The following is a 17,730-nucleotide window of genomic DNA, read 5'->3' on the forward strand; positions in this document are numbered from 1 at the left end:
ATCGACAAAATGTAATGTTTGCTACTGTTTGTTTTATGACTTTTTATTTTTGTGTTTTTATGGCGCAAAGCATTTGAAACTGTCAAATAAACTTGATTGATTGATTGATAATAGAATAGAAATAATCTTATTGCCTGTCAGTTGGTGTTCCAGCAGCAAAGTGACATGCAAGTTGAAGCAGCTAGATTGTACACGCAATAAAATAAAATAATGTCAATAAGGGTAAATTTATAGTATAAAAAAGTAATTCAGTTATTAAATCTAACATACCGGTACTCTGATTTAAGCAAGGTGTTTAGTTAAGAAATGCGCAAAACATGCATGAATATTTATACTTTAAAAACATCAACAGACAATTATCAAGTTTTAAAAAAATTTACACAACAGAAATGTACAAATAACAACAGGGATGTAGGCACTTATTGGGTTTGTTGATAACAGACGGGAGGAAGGACTTGTGATAGTGCATTTAAATTATGTTTAAATGAACATAATTTCTGCAAGGATCACATATCAAAATAATAAATATTTTACATTAAAATTGTGTGTTTTTAACATATAACAGTCATGTAATTAGAAAATATTAGGATTTCTAAGCAAAGTAGACTAAAGGTGCATTTCATCAGCAGGAACAACAGTACTCAATAGGAGGCAGCTGAGTGGAAAGAATAAAAGTATCTGCTGCTAATTGTTAACATTTTACCTTTACCCACAATACTGACTGCATTTTTTCTAACATTTCATACATATTTTACACACAATGTTGGAAATTATGGACATAGCTTTTTCTATGTTTTCCATGTGTTGATGCATATAGAAAGAACAAATTAGAGTGAAGAAAAGAAAATTGTTTCCAGATTTTATTCTGTTTATTTATTGTATATAAAAATAATCACTCAACCAATGTGTTTCTCAAAGTTCTTGCACATAGAACACTGTTTAATCACATATTAATTCACTCTAAAACATCTAACAAATTATTTAAACATGACCATTTTGTAACTATTTTTGCATTGACCTGTCTTTCACAAGTCAGTCCAGCCCAGACACAACCAAATGGACTGAATTCATAATTTCGGTCCATTTGGTTCGTGTGGAGCAGTTGGTCGCACCACTGCCTTTATTTTCACTAATAACAAGCTCATGGCATACCCAGAAATTTGTGTTATTAAAGGTTTCATTCCGGTTTTTACCTTATTTACACACAATGTCAGAATCCGTGTACTTGAAGAGGCAACTGAACTTGATTTCACAGTTTTTAAAAAAAATAAAAAGTAAGTCAAAAGAAAGAAACTTTACGTAGTAAAATAAAATATTCATTAGACGATAAACTAAATCACCCTGCAGGATGAAATCATCACTTTCTATCAGTCTGTGATGTTGTCATTTGGTTTCACTTTCCTAATTTATGATAAGGAAAGTTGTATTTGTATTAATCTTATTGAAACTGGTTATAAAAGACTCCAGGCATATCATCTCTCAGACCCAGTGACTTTTGGTCCAATTAAACTGTTTTCTTCAGCTTGTTTACGAACCTCAGCGTTGCATCACTGCTTATCATTAACGTCACCTCTGAGTGACGAAGGCCAGTAACTTTGTTTACAAAAACTCATAAGGTGTGTACTTTACTCAGCTGTGGAAACTGAAGGTAAACATGAATCTGTGGCTTTTCTCAGATTTGATTTCATCACCACATCCCAGGTGAACCAGTCTGTTCCCAGCTCCTTTTGACATTCTTTGCAAACACCTTAATGAATCAGTTGTTACCTGTTTTCAGACAAGCTGATGAACAGCAAATACATCAATAACAAATATTTAGACCTCTGGCTCTCATATTTCACATTATATTCTGCTCTGTTACTCAGAAAACTGTTTTACTGAGAATAATTTTGGTCCATTTTGTTCTTGTGGAGCAGTTGGTCGCACCACTGCCTTTATTTTTACTAATAACAAGGCATTTTGCAATAAGTGAAAAAGAACTAGTACTTTTTTTAGTCAATATTCAAAAATTGACTTAAAACAAGCTCATATATTTTGTTGAAAAGTTACTTGTGAGCTAGTTTTGTTGTATTTCAAGAGTACTGAGATATTTGCACTAGAAAAACTTGGTGAGATTTAATGTTTTGTACTGTAACTGAACCAAGTTGCTGTATAATAACTGTCAGTGAATAAACATACCTCAGTGCACGATTATGTTGCTGTAATACAAATATTTCCTTTCACAGCCTTTTCTAAACCTCTTTCTTAGCAGTGTGCTAATAAATGTTCCAGAACTGTATGTTTCTTTAGATAAGAACATTTTACAAACAAACATTGTGACCTTTAACCTTTATTTTTAGTTTAGTAATCCTTTGAGTTATGCTCAGCAGGCAGTGTTTACACTATGATGGTTACCATAACGACACTGCCAGTACCAAAGCAAAGTGTCAACGCAGCCAATAGTGATGAAACAGGAATATGTTAAACTAAGTTCAGTGCAGTTGATTTGTTTCATGCTTACAGGTCAAAACATTGTTTTAATATAAACATTAAAATGTTTTTTTAAGCACTATGAGCTGCCTTGTTTTTGAAATGTGCTTTACAAAGAAACTCCTGTAGATTCATTTTGCAGAGAGTTGTATATTCTAAGTATTAATTTCTACTAATTTTGATTATTCTGATTTATAATTTCAGTAAAACATTAAAATTGAGTCTGAGATTTTGTTAGATCATTTCAGGTTAACAGAACCACAAAAACCAAAAAGAAACTCGACAGAAAAAGGTCAGAAACTGTTGTATTTATTATCTTCATTAAATTGGTCCAAACGCTTCATAAACAGAAAACCAATATGAAATAATGGACACACAGCAACCGGAGATATTCAGCTTTTAACAGTAAATAACCGCACTTGTGGTTCTGAAGGCCGGCTCTGTCAAATTAACCTTTGACCCTGACAGCAACCGTAAGCTTCAGGAAACTGAAGCAGCTCTAATTTCCCTGGCGGCCATGTTGGCTCCTCTCTGTATAACTTATGAGGATTCTCCAAAGACCAGAGGCCTTAGTGTGGCCAAACTAAACAAGATTTTAGTACATTTGCAGAAAAACGTATTTAATCGTGGAAAAGAGGTAGCAAACTAACACTCTTATGGCCAGAACCTCTGAGTGTGTGTGCATGACTGGACCCGTAAGACATCAACGACTGTTGACCTCTTTTACTGTTTTTTTTTTTTTACAAAAACCTCCACTGACATCCTGACTCGTGTTGCATGAGGAGTACAGTACATTTATTAAAAAAAAAGTACAAAAAAAGCCTTTTTGAAACCATCAAGAGAAGCAGTTCAAGACCTTAAATGAATAAAAATATGCAAACTTTACTGCATTTTCAAAAGTTTGTTTAAAATATTGAATCTATTTACAGAGTCATGTCTGAAAGTCGGCATGAAAGCAGAAAAAGGAGCGGGGACTAAAAGATGAAAGTGTTCTTCATTGAACTGGCGGTTTTATTGATTTCAGCCTACTGTCTTTTTGAAAACATAATGATTTCATCAGAGTCCTTCAGAGCTTTAGTCCAAAGCGATGATGTCATCGTCTTCGTCATTGTCTGCCGCAGTGGCTGCAGCTGATTGGTCCGTTCGTGGGCGTTTGGTGGAGGTTTCGCCGGTCTCTGAGTCCTCTCGGTGCTTCCTCTTGGTGGCGGACGGCGGCGCCGCAGAGCTGGACGGTGCTCCCACTTCCTCATCAGAGTCCACTATCATGATGTCATCATCGTCTGCTGCAGCTGAAATCCAAGACAATTAAAGGTGACTTATTATACTTCTTTGAACAGGTTAGGATGGATCTATGGCCTAAACAAAATATCTTCATAACATTTTTTGCACAAAATCATTCTCAGATAATGAGACCTCAGCCTACTCAGTTCTGCCTGTGTTGAGCTGATTTAGGGGCTCCCGTCACTTTAAATCCAAACAAACTGCTGCTGGTCACGCCCCCAACTCAACGTTTACACTCACATAAAAATGGCTGCAAACAGATGTACAACTACTCAACCGTCCATCTTTGAAAGACACTAGTAGAGCCTCCTGCACAACCAGCAACATTGCAGCAAGTGTTTCTGGATGGTAAGTCAACAACAAAACACTTGTCTTTTCCAACAGCCATTGTATAGCGCATACAGAAGTAAAACCAGCTGACCAAATGTGCTGGTGCTTAACGTGGGTTGCTAGTTTCCAGACACCAAAAAAATAAAAAATAAAGCAGATTTACTTTCACACACATTTTTCAGCTTCACATAAATGTTATGTGATTATTTCATTATGTCCCATTAGATCTCACAAAATTAAGTTGGGATCTGGAGAAATTTTTCCAGGAAAGTAAGTCTTTTTTTATTTTCTTTTTTCCACATGTTTTGACAAAAATCAGAATCAAAATTCTGACTTTAATCTTTTCAGATCAAAAGTCAGAGTTCTGAAACAATTCTGAATTATCTGAATTCTGACTTTAAACTCAGAATTCTAATTTTTGATATCATCATTTCAGATTAGTAAAAAACAAAACAAAAACAACACAGCTCTGTTTATTTTTAAGGCTTGGTCTGTTTTTAGAAGCAGCTGAAACCCATATGGAAGCATAAAAACATGCAAAATCATCAGGCCAAAAACACAATGAAGACATTTCCATCTTTAAAATAAGATAAAAAATTTAAATGATGTTTTGATGCTGACCTTTAGAAGACGTGGATGGCTGGGCGGAGTCTTTGTTGCCATTGGTGATGCTGTTGACTTCCTCCTGGTTGGTCTGAGGGGGCGGAGCTTTGTCCGGAGCCTCGCCCACCACCTCAAACTCCACATCTCGCTCAAGCTCCTCACTGCCAACAAAAACAAATGATATTACATATTATATCTATATTTTCTGTTTGCTTAGAAGAAACGTAAAAGTTTGATCTGTCGGTCACACACGTGTGCAGGACGTTGATGAGGAGCGTGTAGTCCTGAAGGAAGTCGTCAGACTGGAGACGGCTGCCGTTACGAATCCCAAAGTCAGAGAGGAATTTGTTGTTATTGGCTGTGAAGAAAAAAAAAAGCAGATTAGAAATCACAGATCCAACTGATCCAAAACTGTGTTCAGCGGACTGGGACTCAGTGAATGAGGCTTGTTGTGGGCCTTAAAATGGATCTAATCCCCTACAGACAAATTCTAAAAAACAAAAAAACAAACAAACAAAAAAGTGGGTGGAGCCAAAAGATAGAGGGGCGTGGCCAAGTCTGGGACGATGCGCTATCTCAACTGTGCTCTCCTACATTTGCCACCTTTTCTATTCTCAGAATATGAAATGTTTCTTTTTCTCAAATCATTGTTTTAAACCAAATATGCACCAAAGAAAGCTCGATCAAGATGCACCAAACTAAGTCGTATGAAGTTAAATTAACAGTTTGTTCAAAACAAATTACTTTTAATCAGAGATGGGCAGAGTACCCAAAATTGTACTCAAGTAAATATTTTACTCAAGTAGTTTTACTTCAACATATTTTTACTCAAGTAAAAATATTCATATAAGAAATTACTCAAGAGTAAAAACGAATCTAGTGAGACGTTTACTATACAATAACTGAGTACCTGATCAAATGATCAACCATTCATATTTAAAAATTACATCATCAGATGGACTAAAATATAAAGCAGAGTAAAAATTTTGGTATTTTAAGGACAAAAATGATAATTCATATAACAAAAAGTACAATTTTCATTTAATAAAAAAATGTATGAAACTAACAAAAACAGGTGTGTGTCTGTGTCTGGTGAATTTTTGGTTAAAACATGTTTGTTTTTCATTCAGAGGGTAGAAAATACAGAATTTTTTCTCCAATCGGAGTAACAATACTTCAGAATAAAATTACTCAATAAAAATAAAAAGTACAGCGTAGTAAAAATATTCCTAAAAGTATATTTTTTTCAAAAAGGCACTCAAGTAAATGCAATTGTAAATGTAATTGAGTTAGTTACTACCTAACTCTGTTTTTAACAAACTTTAATCTGCCTCAAATATATAAGAGTCAGAAGAAATGGCTTAAATTACTTTCCGTCTCTCCTTCCTCTGACGAAATGAGGATAGTTCCTTTGCCGTCTTCTATCTGAACATCCGGAGCGACCATGCCGAACCGTTCCTTCAGGATCTGAACAGAAATCAGAGCAACGTTGCATCATTTCGCTCCATGGTGTCTGCTCAGTGACAACTGGCTCCAGTTTGGGTTTACCTTGTCCTGCAGACACAGAACCGTCGTTTTCTGCACGTTGACTTTAACCGTGACTTCTGGTTTGCTGGCGCAAACGTAACAGTTTGGACTGGGTTTGTCCAGAATACAGGGCACCAGCAGCTTCTTTCTGAGGTTTGGACATTTATTCAGGAAGATCTGAAACGAATGGACACCAGGGATCACAAAGGAGAAGTCAGAGATTTTGTCCTTGAACTCTACCACCCAACCCAACCAACGCTTTAAAACTTCTTATCAGAGGAGAAACAGCAGGTCAACAAACATATCGAGTTTGTGGGAGATAGAAAAGAACGCGTTTTGGTTCTGGAACAAAGGAACAAAGTTTTCCTGCAGGTTTTAACAGCTGGAATCAAGCCAGGGTTAAAGTGACACCATTTTTAAATTAAGTTTCATTAGGAAGATGAACAAAAACAAAACATTAATATTGATAAATAACATAAACAAACTTTGGATTTTAAATCAAGCAAACAAAACCAACAGGAGGAATGAATGCAGTAAAGTGAAGCGACTTCTTTTTATGTCTTTAGCAGAAAGAATATATTCAGTGAAATTTAACTTATGGTTGAATATTATAGTTTGTTAATAAAACATTCTGATAGCAAAACTAAAATATAAATAGGCTATAATTTAATTTGCTGTCATTATTGGTGCAACCAAACTATTTTTTGGTTGCACCAATGACAGAATATTAGGGCCAGGCTCAGAAATTTAATTATAAGACAAAAAGTCATAATATAACAAGAATGAAGTAGTAATTTTATGAAAACTCCTACATGAAAAACATTTTAAAAATTTTAAATGAATAATGTTGAGCATCATCTGAAGTTATACTTTGAAATCGGTTTTACATCTTTAGACATCAGCATCAAATTATTATCGGTAGCAGGACTGCTGAGTTTATTTCAAAGAAAGAATCATAAGACCTGCTCAGTTAGTCACGTCAGATCTTTATAAATCAAACCTTTTTCTCGATAAAACGACTTCTCGTAACCTTGACATTTTTTTATGCTAAGATTTCAGCTTTTTCTGCTGTGGTATGACTTTATCCTCGTAACTGAAATAATTCTAATTTTTCTACGCCATCTTATTCGCTTAATGTGAAGCAAATTTTATAATCAGTATAAATGCACCAATATTTAACAATGGTTTTCACAGAAAGTTCACTTTAATATCGTCTTCATGTCTCTGAAAGTCTGAAGTTAGTGGGATGAAATCTTTGCAACATTTTGAAAGAAATCTCTGCTACATAAATGTAAAAAAAAAACTTGAAGCCAAAAATGTTTTGAGCCAAGCTGGATCAATGTGACTGAGCAGAGGGTGAAGAGGTGATCTCTAAAAGCTCAACACACTGAGAAAACTGAAATCCAAAATTATCTTGAGTTCCCAACAAACCTTGTGTTAACATATCATCATATCTGTGGATAACAGAGGCCTGCTGGACTAACCGTGCGGCAGGATTCCAGCTCTCCAGACAGGATCTTCAGTCCTTCCAGCACAATGAGTCCAGCAATAACAGCGTTGGTTGTGGCGATGGCGGGGATGATGTTTCCTGCCATAGCTAGACAAAAAACAAATAAACAAAAACGTTTTACTGAAACTCCGAACCAGTGCTGCTTGTCTTCAAGCTGAGATCCGCCTCACGAATCTTTCAAAAAGATTTCTAGAAGCTGTTTCTAGCATCCAGAAATAAAAACTTACATTTTACATCAAAGCGACTCTTCATGTTCATGCTGAAGATGTTCATACGCAGGTTTGCTGCTGCAGTAACAAAGTCCATTGCTGGAGGGTCATCCTGACAGCAAGAAGATGGAAATGATTTAAAACAATGCTGTAAACAAGTCAGGTGGCTAGATATATACATATATATATAATAAATGGGTCAGTTATACTAGTTTGACTTTGACAACCTTAACATGTAAGTGTGTTTAGGTTCAGCTAAAAAATTAAAAGGCAACACACACATCCACTCTGACAGATCAGTCAGTAGAGTATGTGTTTAAATTACCACTTACTAATAATCGTTAAACATCAACCCTGAAAACATAAAACTGTGATAAACTGAATGCTCCGTTTTGGGTTTTTTATGTACTTTGTTTGGGTTGGGAAATGTTTGCGTGTTTTTTGGAGTTGATTTCTGATACACTTGAACTTAATTTCTGCTCTACGGGCTGGTGGAGCAGTTGTCCCTTAGTTGCCATAGCAACAGGTCTTTGTGTGTAGCATAAAGCCGAAACAGAGAGTAAAAAACAAGCAATATAAAAGCGGTTTTGAGTTGTTTTTCGGCATTATTTTCTCTGTGTTGTGGCGCACTGCAGTTGCTGTAATTTCTAAAAGTTTGATGACAATAATTTGACTAATTGCCTCATTTTTTGTAGAAAATGGTGACATTCACAACAGTCATCAAATAGGAATAAATATTTCATAAAGTATGTAACAAACAATGTCTCCTACAACCGAATTTATGTCAAATTAAGTTAATTGTTCAATATTAAAGATAAATTAATTTAGTCCTCCGTAGAAACCAAACTGTTTACAGATTTATGTGTAGGAAGAATACAAAGTTTATGTTTTAAAATTTCTCAGGTTTAATCTAAACCATATTTTATAGAAATGAGATAAGAAATAAGGGCACTATGAATATTTCTGTCAGATTCCTGCCTTGGAACAGTATGATTTTGTGGATATGATACAATGAATAGTAACGGCGCCTGCAGTAGCGCGCTGCTAGCTACAGTAGCTAATAGACGCCATAAAAACCAACTTGGATGGCGTCTATGCATGGCTGTAAGAACTAAGCAATATTCTTGATACTATCAACGATTGTTGTTGTGTTTCCTCTGGAGCGAACCTTGTCCCAGACGAGCTCGGCGCCCTCGCCCTTCTCCTGCAGCTGTGCGCGCAGCGTTTCCACGCTGTGCCGGAACAGCCGGCAGTAGCCCCAGACATCCAGAACCTGCTGGTCCTTCAGCCCGGACGTTGCTGGACTCTCCTCCTGAGGATGGGCTGAGACCATGACAGATGAATTAATCACCCAGACAGCAGAAACTCAGGGAATTCATAAAAACAACCCAATAAAACCCCAAATTTTCTTCATCCTGCAGCCAGAGAACTAACTTATGTTCGATCTCAGGAACTCACCGCTGTTCTCCAGCTGCTGCCAGTCCAGAGGAGCAGGAGCTTTCCTCTTTTTCCACAGCTTGTCCATGGTCAGCAGGTACATGATGTCATCTTTGAAGAGCTTTGGAGGAGAGCCAATCAGAGCAGAGATTGTTACGGCAAGTCAGATTCGATGACGTCGCAGAGAACAGCGTTCAGATTACAGCGACCTGAACGCTGCCAAAGTTTGTTAAACCACGAAACAAACTTCCGCCTGACTGGTGAGAACAGAAACCAAGCTGATCTGTAGTTTTACTAGAGCTGAAACGATTAATCGTGATGAATCAACTATTGAAATAATTGTCAACTGATTTAGTGATCGATAAATCACTAACTAGATTATACAGACTCAAAAAAGCATCGTGTTCATAACGGGACAATAATTTGTTTCTTTGAACTGTGATCCCAACATTAAAGCTCTAAGAAGTTATGAGGCTCAGTTGGAGAGAAAAATGAGAAAATAGTAGAAAAAAAGCCAAATTAATGACAAAAAAGTTTAAATGATGAGTAAAAAGTGGAAAAGAAGTAACAATAAAAACACAAAATAACACTGGAGCAAAGATCTGCACTTGAGCTTGAATCTTTATACTTAAAGAAATAATTTCTTTCTTTCCACAGCATTGATAAATAAAGCAAAGTGAAGAGATTCAACATCAAACTGCTGGGTATAGTTCTACTGTCACCTTGTTGAAGAGCTTGACAGGGTCGTAACCAGTGGACCGGGCCCACTCTTTGGTGGACACTCGCCTGATGTCGCCGTCCTGCTCCGAGGCCGTGGCGCGGGCAGCCGTGTCTTCAGGGTTCCCTGTTCACACGAACAGTTCTCTCAGTTCACTAAAGAGAATCACCTGCATGCTTTCAGATCACTGTTGCTTAAAATAGAACTGAAACAATTAATTATGATGAATCGATGATTGAAATAATTGTCTACTAATTCAGTAACTGATTATTCATTATACAGACTAAAAGAAAGGCTATTTAGTAGGGCTGAAACGAGTCCTTGAGTGATTCGAGTACCTCGATTCATAAAATTCCTCGAGGAAAATTGATCTGCCTTGAAGCTTCGTTAAGTTATGTTTTATTATTTAATGCATCGTGTTTCGGCCGGGTTATTACTTGCGTTGCGCAGCGCTCTCACTTCCGCCTGAGTTGTTGACGAAAGCTAACTGTTAGCAGCATAACATCCAGTTTTCAAGTTCGGCCTTTGAAGATTTTACTGATTCATGACAATGTTTCTGTCGTTTTTCGGAGGACCAATCCTCCTTAAAATGACTGACGCGACGCCTGGAATAAGGCAGCTTTTCTCCTTTTGCTGCCTGGTGGCGGTTTAGAGTTAACAGCGGGGAAGAGCGCTGCAGGTGTATTTATACAGGTGAGAGGATAGACTGAACACTGCGAGCGGCTGCGCATTAGATGATTAACGTAAGTGTAGCTTTACGGACGAACCGGAAAATTTATTTCCGAATGCGCGAAATTTTCTTGCAGGGAGATTTGTAAATCTGATTATGGTTAAGTCAGTGCCTCACCAACTCACCGCACGTCACTGTTTGTGGGGCTATAACTGCTGTTGCACAAAGTTACAGTCAAATAGTCACCTAAAATATATGTTACAGATAGTTCTTATATTCACTTTTATCGTTATCACAATATTAGTGCCAAATATTGTGATAAAACTTTAAGCACATATCGCCTTGCCCTACTAGGTAATCCATTTTATTTATGTTTCGGTTTGGTGGGGGTTTTATTTCTATTTTATTTACCGTTTTTTGGTAATTTTGTTGTTTTGTTTTTTTGCACTGAAAATATCTTTCTGTTTTAGTGTAAATTATTCTTACACAATTAAATTTTATTGATTATTGAAACAGCCGTTATCAACATATTACTTCAAAGTGTTTTCAAAACAACAATATAGTTTACTGCAACAATTTTTTTATTGTGCATTTACTGAAATAGCCGTTAGCTGCAGTTCTAGTTTAAAACTCTGAACAGCCGAGGAGAATGCATCTGACTCACATGCAGCTTCTGGGTCAGCTGTGTCTGGTGAGACTTCTTGATCTGCGTCTTCTTCTCCAAATAGCTGGCTAGAAACCAAACACTAAAATCACAACCAACTAACTGACTGAACATGTAAACCCCAAATAATAGAAAAGTGTTTCCAAAATAGAAGGAAAATAATTTTATGACCGTTGTTGTAAGTCTTACTTGAAGAGATACTTGGCCCAGACGATGCAGTGAATGGGCTCGGACGGCGTGTTTCTGATGGTGCATCCTGGGAAAGTTTTCTGGGCCGGCTTTGGCTGGCACTCATAGCACTCCGTCATTCCCTGGTGTCAACAGGGACAGAGATAAAGAGCAGGAGGAACTAAAAATTAAAGTTTTGAGGGTTTTTTGGCCAAATGAAGGTGTGGACGTTTACCTTTTTGATGACAGTGACCTGTCCCAGATACCCTGCAGTGCCGCTCTCTATCAGAGGAATATCAGCTGCCAGGCACATCCTGTTGACGTGGTTACGGGCAGCTAGAGGGAGAAGACCATTACTTTCATCATCTGGATTCAGAACAAAGGGAGGGATAAATGAAAAATAATGCCATGTTAGCTTACCTCTGTTGTCCAGAGCATTCATTACCAACATGAACTTTCTGAAGAACTCCACATTGTAATCAGGGCTGTTGAGAAAAACACAACTCATCAGAAACTTTATCTTTAAGTTTAACTTTAAGTTATTGATTAATAGTTAACAGAAGTATATAGACTCTAAAAAAGAAAATTTGCTGAAAGAACAACACATACAGAGTAGTAATCAAGTTAAAATTGTACAAAAGATATATAGACTTTGCATTTAAGATAGGTAAAAAACATCTTTGTCTATAATATGTTCTACCAGAACTCCTCAAGGGGCAGTTTTAGCTTCACCTGGTTCAGATTCTGTTAACAAAATCTCCTATTACGCACTTTTTGCATATAATTATTAATCAGTTAATCAAATGTTAAGTAAACCACAAAGGACTGAGCTTTTCTTAGAAAGAATTTTTTTTAGCTGCAAATGCATCCTTTGCTACAAATGATCTAGCATTCACTAAAGGAATGTTATTAAGTTTTAAGCTATAACATTTTAATTATCTCATTTAAAAAGTAATTTAGTGGTTTATTTCCACCTCATTGTATTTCTAATTATGTATTAAAAAAAGCTCAAGTGGCCAAACAAAACAAAATATCTGCAGAATGTGACAATTCTACAATCTGATTAATCATCAGTATGATCAATTGCAGGTCTGGAAACATAAATTACACTTTTATTTCCTGTACAAAAAGGGAGACTCACTTCATGATGCTGTCATGGTAGGCTGTGATGTTTGCGCTAGGGCAGAACTGCAGGGCGCTCTCCTGGGCCACCTGGAAAAACAACCCAACCAAAGACATCAGTGTTAAAAATGCAACTGAATAGAACGTTAACTCGGCTGTTTGGAGTTTGCACACCTGTGCTTTGGATTTGCCGACATGTTTCTTCTGAAACAGGAACTGACGGTTGAGGTTGCTCACATCGATTGTGTCCAAGTCAATCTGCAGAAATCAGTAAGTTTATTTAACACATCCCAGAAAGAAAACTAAAAGTGGAAATATTGGTATTTGCTCCATTTTGTTCGCCGTGTAGCCTCTGCAGCAGCATCGCAAACGCTCGTTCATTACAGCAGATGTCCTGCAACTTTTAGCCATGACCAGCATGTCTGAATCAAATGATTTAATTGCCATTTCACAGAAGTGTCTCAAAGTTGCAAAAGCAGCCCTTGAAGAATGTGGTTTGAAATCCCTGAGTTAAAGGAAAACCTGGCAAAATCTGTAATGAGCTATTTTCATTGTTACCAAGTTAAACACCTGGAAACTGCAACCCCAACAAGCTCCACTAATACTGCCTAATATGTCAACTACTGTAGTAAGGCAACTAATGATTATTTTAGTAATCAATGGTTCTATCGATTAATGGGATAAAAAACAAATCGCACACTCTGCAGATTTTTTATTTAACCACAATATAAGAAATACATTAAAATGTGTAAATAAATAGTTCAATGCATTTTTAAAACAAGAAAATAAAGATTTTATTGCCCAAAATTCAATAATAGCATTCCTTCAATGAAAAATTCTCAAAAGCTCGACTTCACATCAATACGGTGCAGGATTTATCTGTTTTTTTTTTTTGTTTTTGGGGGGGAGGGGGATTAACTAATTAATAATTGGATAGCAAAAGGCGTTTAGGAAATTTGTTTTTGCTTTTTTTTTTTTTCCTACAGGATTTGAACCAGAGAAGCTAAAGCTATCAATTGCGGATTTTCTGGAATTGAATTGAAAATTTATAGGACATTTTTTTTATCTTCCATGCAAAACGTCTACATTTTTGTATTTATTTATTTTTTTTACTTAATTACTGCTTAGGTAAAAAGAAAACTGAATTAAGTTTTCTTTCTTTTTTGAGTGTGTGTACTCCAGTAATGATTTGCTGTGTTGGTGCACGTTTTTCTTCTCTCCTGATGGAAACATTGCTTGACCCACCCCCGGTCACTGTGCATCATGAATCAATGTTTTACTTTTGAATTCAATTATTGAAATAATTTAAACTTTCATTGATATTCCAGTTTATTCTTGATGCTCTCATCTGGAATTGATGGACTGATTAATTTCAGTTACAAGAGCGACATGAATATTGAATATTTTTTAGTTTTTCTCTAAATTATTAAACCGTTTAAAACAAGAAATCCATTTTTTCTGTGTCTTTATTTAAGCTGTTTAGTCTCGTTGCGCTTCTGTTTATGGTTCTGGCTCAGCTGCTTGCCTGTTAGTCAAGGTTTCCTTCATTATTACAATAACAGTTTATAAAGATACCAGCTTTGCCAGCGCCAGTCTTTAACAGAACAGTTTGAGCCCTGATGTTGTGGACATGTTTGTCCTTCCTGAAATTAAACCAACCCACCGGTCAGTGAGGCTCTGTAGGCTAAGGTAGCAGCAATAATGGCGCCAAATACTGAATAAAACACTGAAACTCCGCTCATATTTTTAAAAAACTCCAACCCTGGGTCTTAACATATAGCAAAGCAAACACTCTCTATAAACATTTTAACCCTGAAACTCGCGACTCTGAAATTACTGCTAACCCACACACCCGCCCCCCAGTAACACAAAGACCTAGCTAGCTGCTAGCATCAAGCAGAAACGGAACGAACCACATCAATGTTCTTGAAGCCGGTGAGGACCAGGTTTTTCAGCAGCTCACAGCCGATACCTCCCGCTCCCACCACCAGAACCTTGCAGCTGGACAAAGAGTCAGCCAGCTCTTTTCGGAGGGAACCCACTAGTTGGACCATAATGATGCACAGACGTAAGAGCAAATCCTGCAAGCAGCACCGGGTGGTTAGCGGCTAACAGCTAGCTACTCTCGTTCTTCAGCGGCCCGCCCACCGCCGGCTCGATTCTTCTTCTTGGGTTAAATTGCAACAACAGATGTTCATTACTGCCACGATATTACACTAAGAAGAGGTGAGATTCATTTGTGATACAAAACAACAATATTTGACTATTGTCCAGCTATGTTCTTTAAAAAGAAACGAAAAATGATTTTTTGCAGTGTTGTATAGTAACGAAGTAAAAATACTTCACTACTTTACTTAAGTATATTTTGGAGTACTTCATACTTTCCTCGGGTATGAAAATTTTTGATGACTTTCACTTTTACTTCACTACATTTCCGAACTTAATTGCGTACTTTTACTCCGATACATTTTCAGTGTGTGGTTTAGTTACTCGTTACAAAAAACCGAGAGAGAGAAACGAAGTGTTTTGACCCCACCTACTGATTAGCAAGTAGCAAGCAGGCTACCGAACAAAGTCCGTAGCCTGCTTGCCTGGGCTTGTTCATCACCACCAATAGGATACACCTGTTTCGCTTCTCCCATTAAACACAACGCAAGTCTCGCAATCAGCAGCAGCCACATGGAGGAGGAGACGGAGACCACAACGACTGCAACTACGTCGGACACGGCTCCAGGGGAACCACCAGCTGGTGATAGGGTGACCAGACGTCCTCTTTTTCCCGGACATGTCCTACTTTTCAGACCTAAAAAGATGTCCGGGGGGAATTTAAAAATTGTCCGGGATTTTGGTCAATTGCCTCAAAACACATTACATAGCTTACAGTGCATTGTAGGGCACTGCGCACGGCGCTGCGTGTGACGTAATCCCTGAGCCGCGTCAGTGGGCAGCACACTCCCCCCCCCGCCGCTCCAAAGTTTTCTGGTTTTTTTTTTCTTTTGCATAATGACCAGTTGTGTGCACCACCTATTGACTGATTCACTGATTTGTGAAGTAGAGTAATCGTAACAGATCTTTTTCTTCATGTTGGCCGCCTTTTCTGTACTATTTATTTTTCTCATTTTCAGCACTGACCTTACTTGAAGGGAAAACTTAAGGCTTACAAAAACTTTGTATTTTCTGTCCTGGAGGGTTTACTAAGAAGCTGGTTCAGTTGTAAAGCAGGTTAAGTTAACCTTGTGCTATAGGTAAAGCACCTAATTTTCTTAACTAAATGATGCCTGCAGGTATATCTATTAGCAGGTTTAATTTTGCCTGCACTTGGTTGTGTACATTATTTTAAGTGTAGTTGACAAGTTTACCAAAATATACAAAATGTCATTCAAACTGCATTTGCTTTGTTTTACTTTTTACTTGTACTTTTCATTACATTACTTGAGTACATCCATTTTTACAGTACTTTCCATACTTAAGTACAAGAAGTTTCAGATACTTTAAGACTTTTACTCAAGTAACATTTCAGTCAGTGACTTCGACTTTTACCAAAGTCGTATTTTGGAGAGGTACTTGTACTTTTACTTGACTCTGAGATTTCAGTACTTTATACAACACTGATTTTTTGTGCTTTTTACAAAACAAAGGGACCTCTCACTCCCAGAAAATCATCAGCAACAAAACAACAGTAAAAAAATACCAAATGAGTGTTTGGATTCTCAAATCAGTTCGATTTCAATTACATTTTCTTGCTGTGTAACGCAAGCAAGAAAAAAAATGTCATATTTTTCAGAACAGAAGTTGAAAAAATGAAATAATTTATTGTGGCTCAGAGCCTTCCCCCATTTCTATAAAACACACTTGATGTGGTATTTTATATCCACAAGATGCATAAATTCTTTCCAGCCAGCTTTCAAGTATGACTTCTGCTTCAGAAAAGAACACACCGGTGTCATCTGTGATCGAGTCACAGTTATGTGGCTTCAGGTTTTTAGTGTTTTTGACTGTTAAAAAAAAGAGAGAGAGAGAAACTTAAACTGAAAGCTTATTAAATATTTTTCAGGAATTTTTAACTGAATGATAGTTAGGTCCCGGCAAATTAATTAATTTGTATTCACTTAATTGAATAAAAAATATTTAATGCCTTAAACTTGTTGACTGGATCACTTTTTTGTGGCTTTTTATATTTCAAATAGTTTCTGATGCTTGCTTCAAGAACAGAAATGGACTCTTCAAAATGGATGGACAAAATAGCATAATGAATTTAAAAATTAATTCCATATCTGCCCACTAAGCGGCGCTGTTAACCTAAATGCTAATCCCAAATTTTAACCTATATTATTGTATACTCGTAATGGGAACTGCTGGTTAACTTAGATTGTATTAAACCTTTAGTACAATCTAATTATTTTTAATGACTCGTGATTCTAATTTCTCTGAATGAACGTATTAAACATGACTCCCTATGAAACTTTCAGATATTTTATGAACTTTTTAAAGTCCATAATTTTACAATAAGAAACATTATCATAATTAACATGTTTAAGACAGCTGTTAAACTAAGAGTAGACAAAGCGCCCAATGTTCATAGAAATTACAAACAATCCAGGAGATGGATCCTTAAAGGTTAAAGTTCATGACAGGAAAATACATGCTATTCATCTTTTAGTCTCACTGCTGCTGGACTATTTTATGTATTTTTCTTTTTATATGTTGGATAACTCACTTCCAGCAGCACAGAAAAAAATATGTCTTCATATACGTATGTATAATTACTGTGTACAATTACTTTAGTTGAATAAAGAGTCGAGGAACAATTACCCACACTTCTATTCAGCCCTTTTTGACTGTAGCAATTTTTCATCCAGCGATTTTGTAATAAGTGGGTAGCTAGTTACCTATGGAAATCCATTTCAGCCGAAAGTAAATAAACAAACTAGAAAGTGTGCATTTCCTATGAAAATGCAAGTGTGAATGCTGAATGCTCAATGCTGAACAACTTAATCCTCACTATGGTTGCTGTTTTTCTTC

At 36.7% G+C, this 17,730-nt stretch overlaps 1 protein-coding gene across 1 annotated transcript; it reads right to left on the reverse strand.

Annotated features, from left to right (window-relative positions):
* Window positions 1-2,757: 2,757 nt before the first annotated feature.
* Window positions 2,758-14,843, reverse strand: uba2 (ubiquitin like modifier activating enzyme 2). The gene is made up of 17 exons (XM_005814919.2): window positions 14,622-14,843; window positions 12,883-12,966; window positions 12,728-12,798; window positions 12,007-12,071; window positions 11,822-11,922; window positions 11,608-11,729; window positions 11,419-11,486; window positions 10,089-10,210; window positions 9,388-9,487; window positions 9,098-9,252; window positions 7,948-8,041; window positions 7,695-7,807; window positions 6,232-6,387; window positions 6,054-6,150; window positions 4,936-5,041; window positions 4,702-4,844; window positions 2,758-3,758 (listed from the first exon to the last, which is right to left on the reverse strand). The coding sequence occupies exons 1-17, from the start codon at window positions 14,760-14,762 to the stop codon at window positions 3,544-3,546; spliced, it is 1,953 nt and encodes a 650-aa protein (XP_005814976.1). The 5' UTR covers window positions 14,763-14,843; the 3' UTR covers window positions 2,758-3,543.
* Window positions 14,844-17,730: the final 2,887 nt, after the last annotated feature.

The sequence above is a fragment of the Xiphophorus maculatus genome, chromosome 2, assembly GCF_002775205.1.
Source record: "Xiphophorus maculatus strain JP 163 A chromosome 2, X_maculatus-5.0-male, whole genome shotgun sequence".
In the NCBI taxonomy this organism is placed as follows: domain Eukaryota; kingdom Metazoa; phylum Chordata; class Actinopteri; order Cyprinodontiformes; family Poeciliidae; genus Xiphophorus; species Xiphophorus maculatus.

Excerpts from the sequence above, each read along its gene's own strand:
- uba2 (XM_005814919.2), bottom strand. The coding sequence starts at position 14,762 with ATGGTCCAACTAGTGGGTTCCCTCCGAAAAGAGCTGGCTGACTCTTTG. Across the intron at positions 12,799-12,882 it reads TCGGCAAATCCAAAGCACAG|GTGGCCCAGGAGAGCGCCCT; the intron begins GTGTGCAAACTC and ends TTGTTTTTCCAG. Across the intron at positions 6,388-7,694 it reads AGCTGGAATCCTGCCGCACG|ATCTTCCTGAATAAATGTCC; the intron begins GTTAGTCCAGCA and ends CATTCGTTTCAG.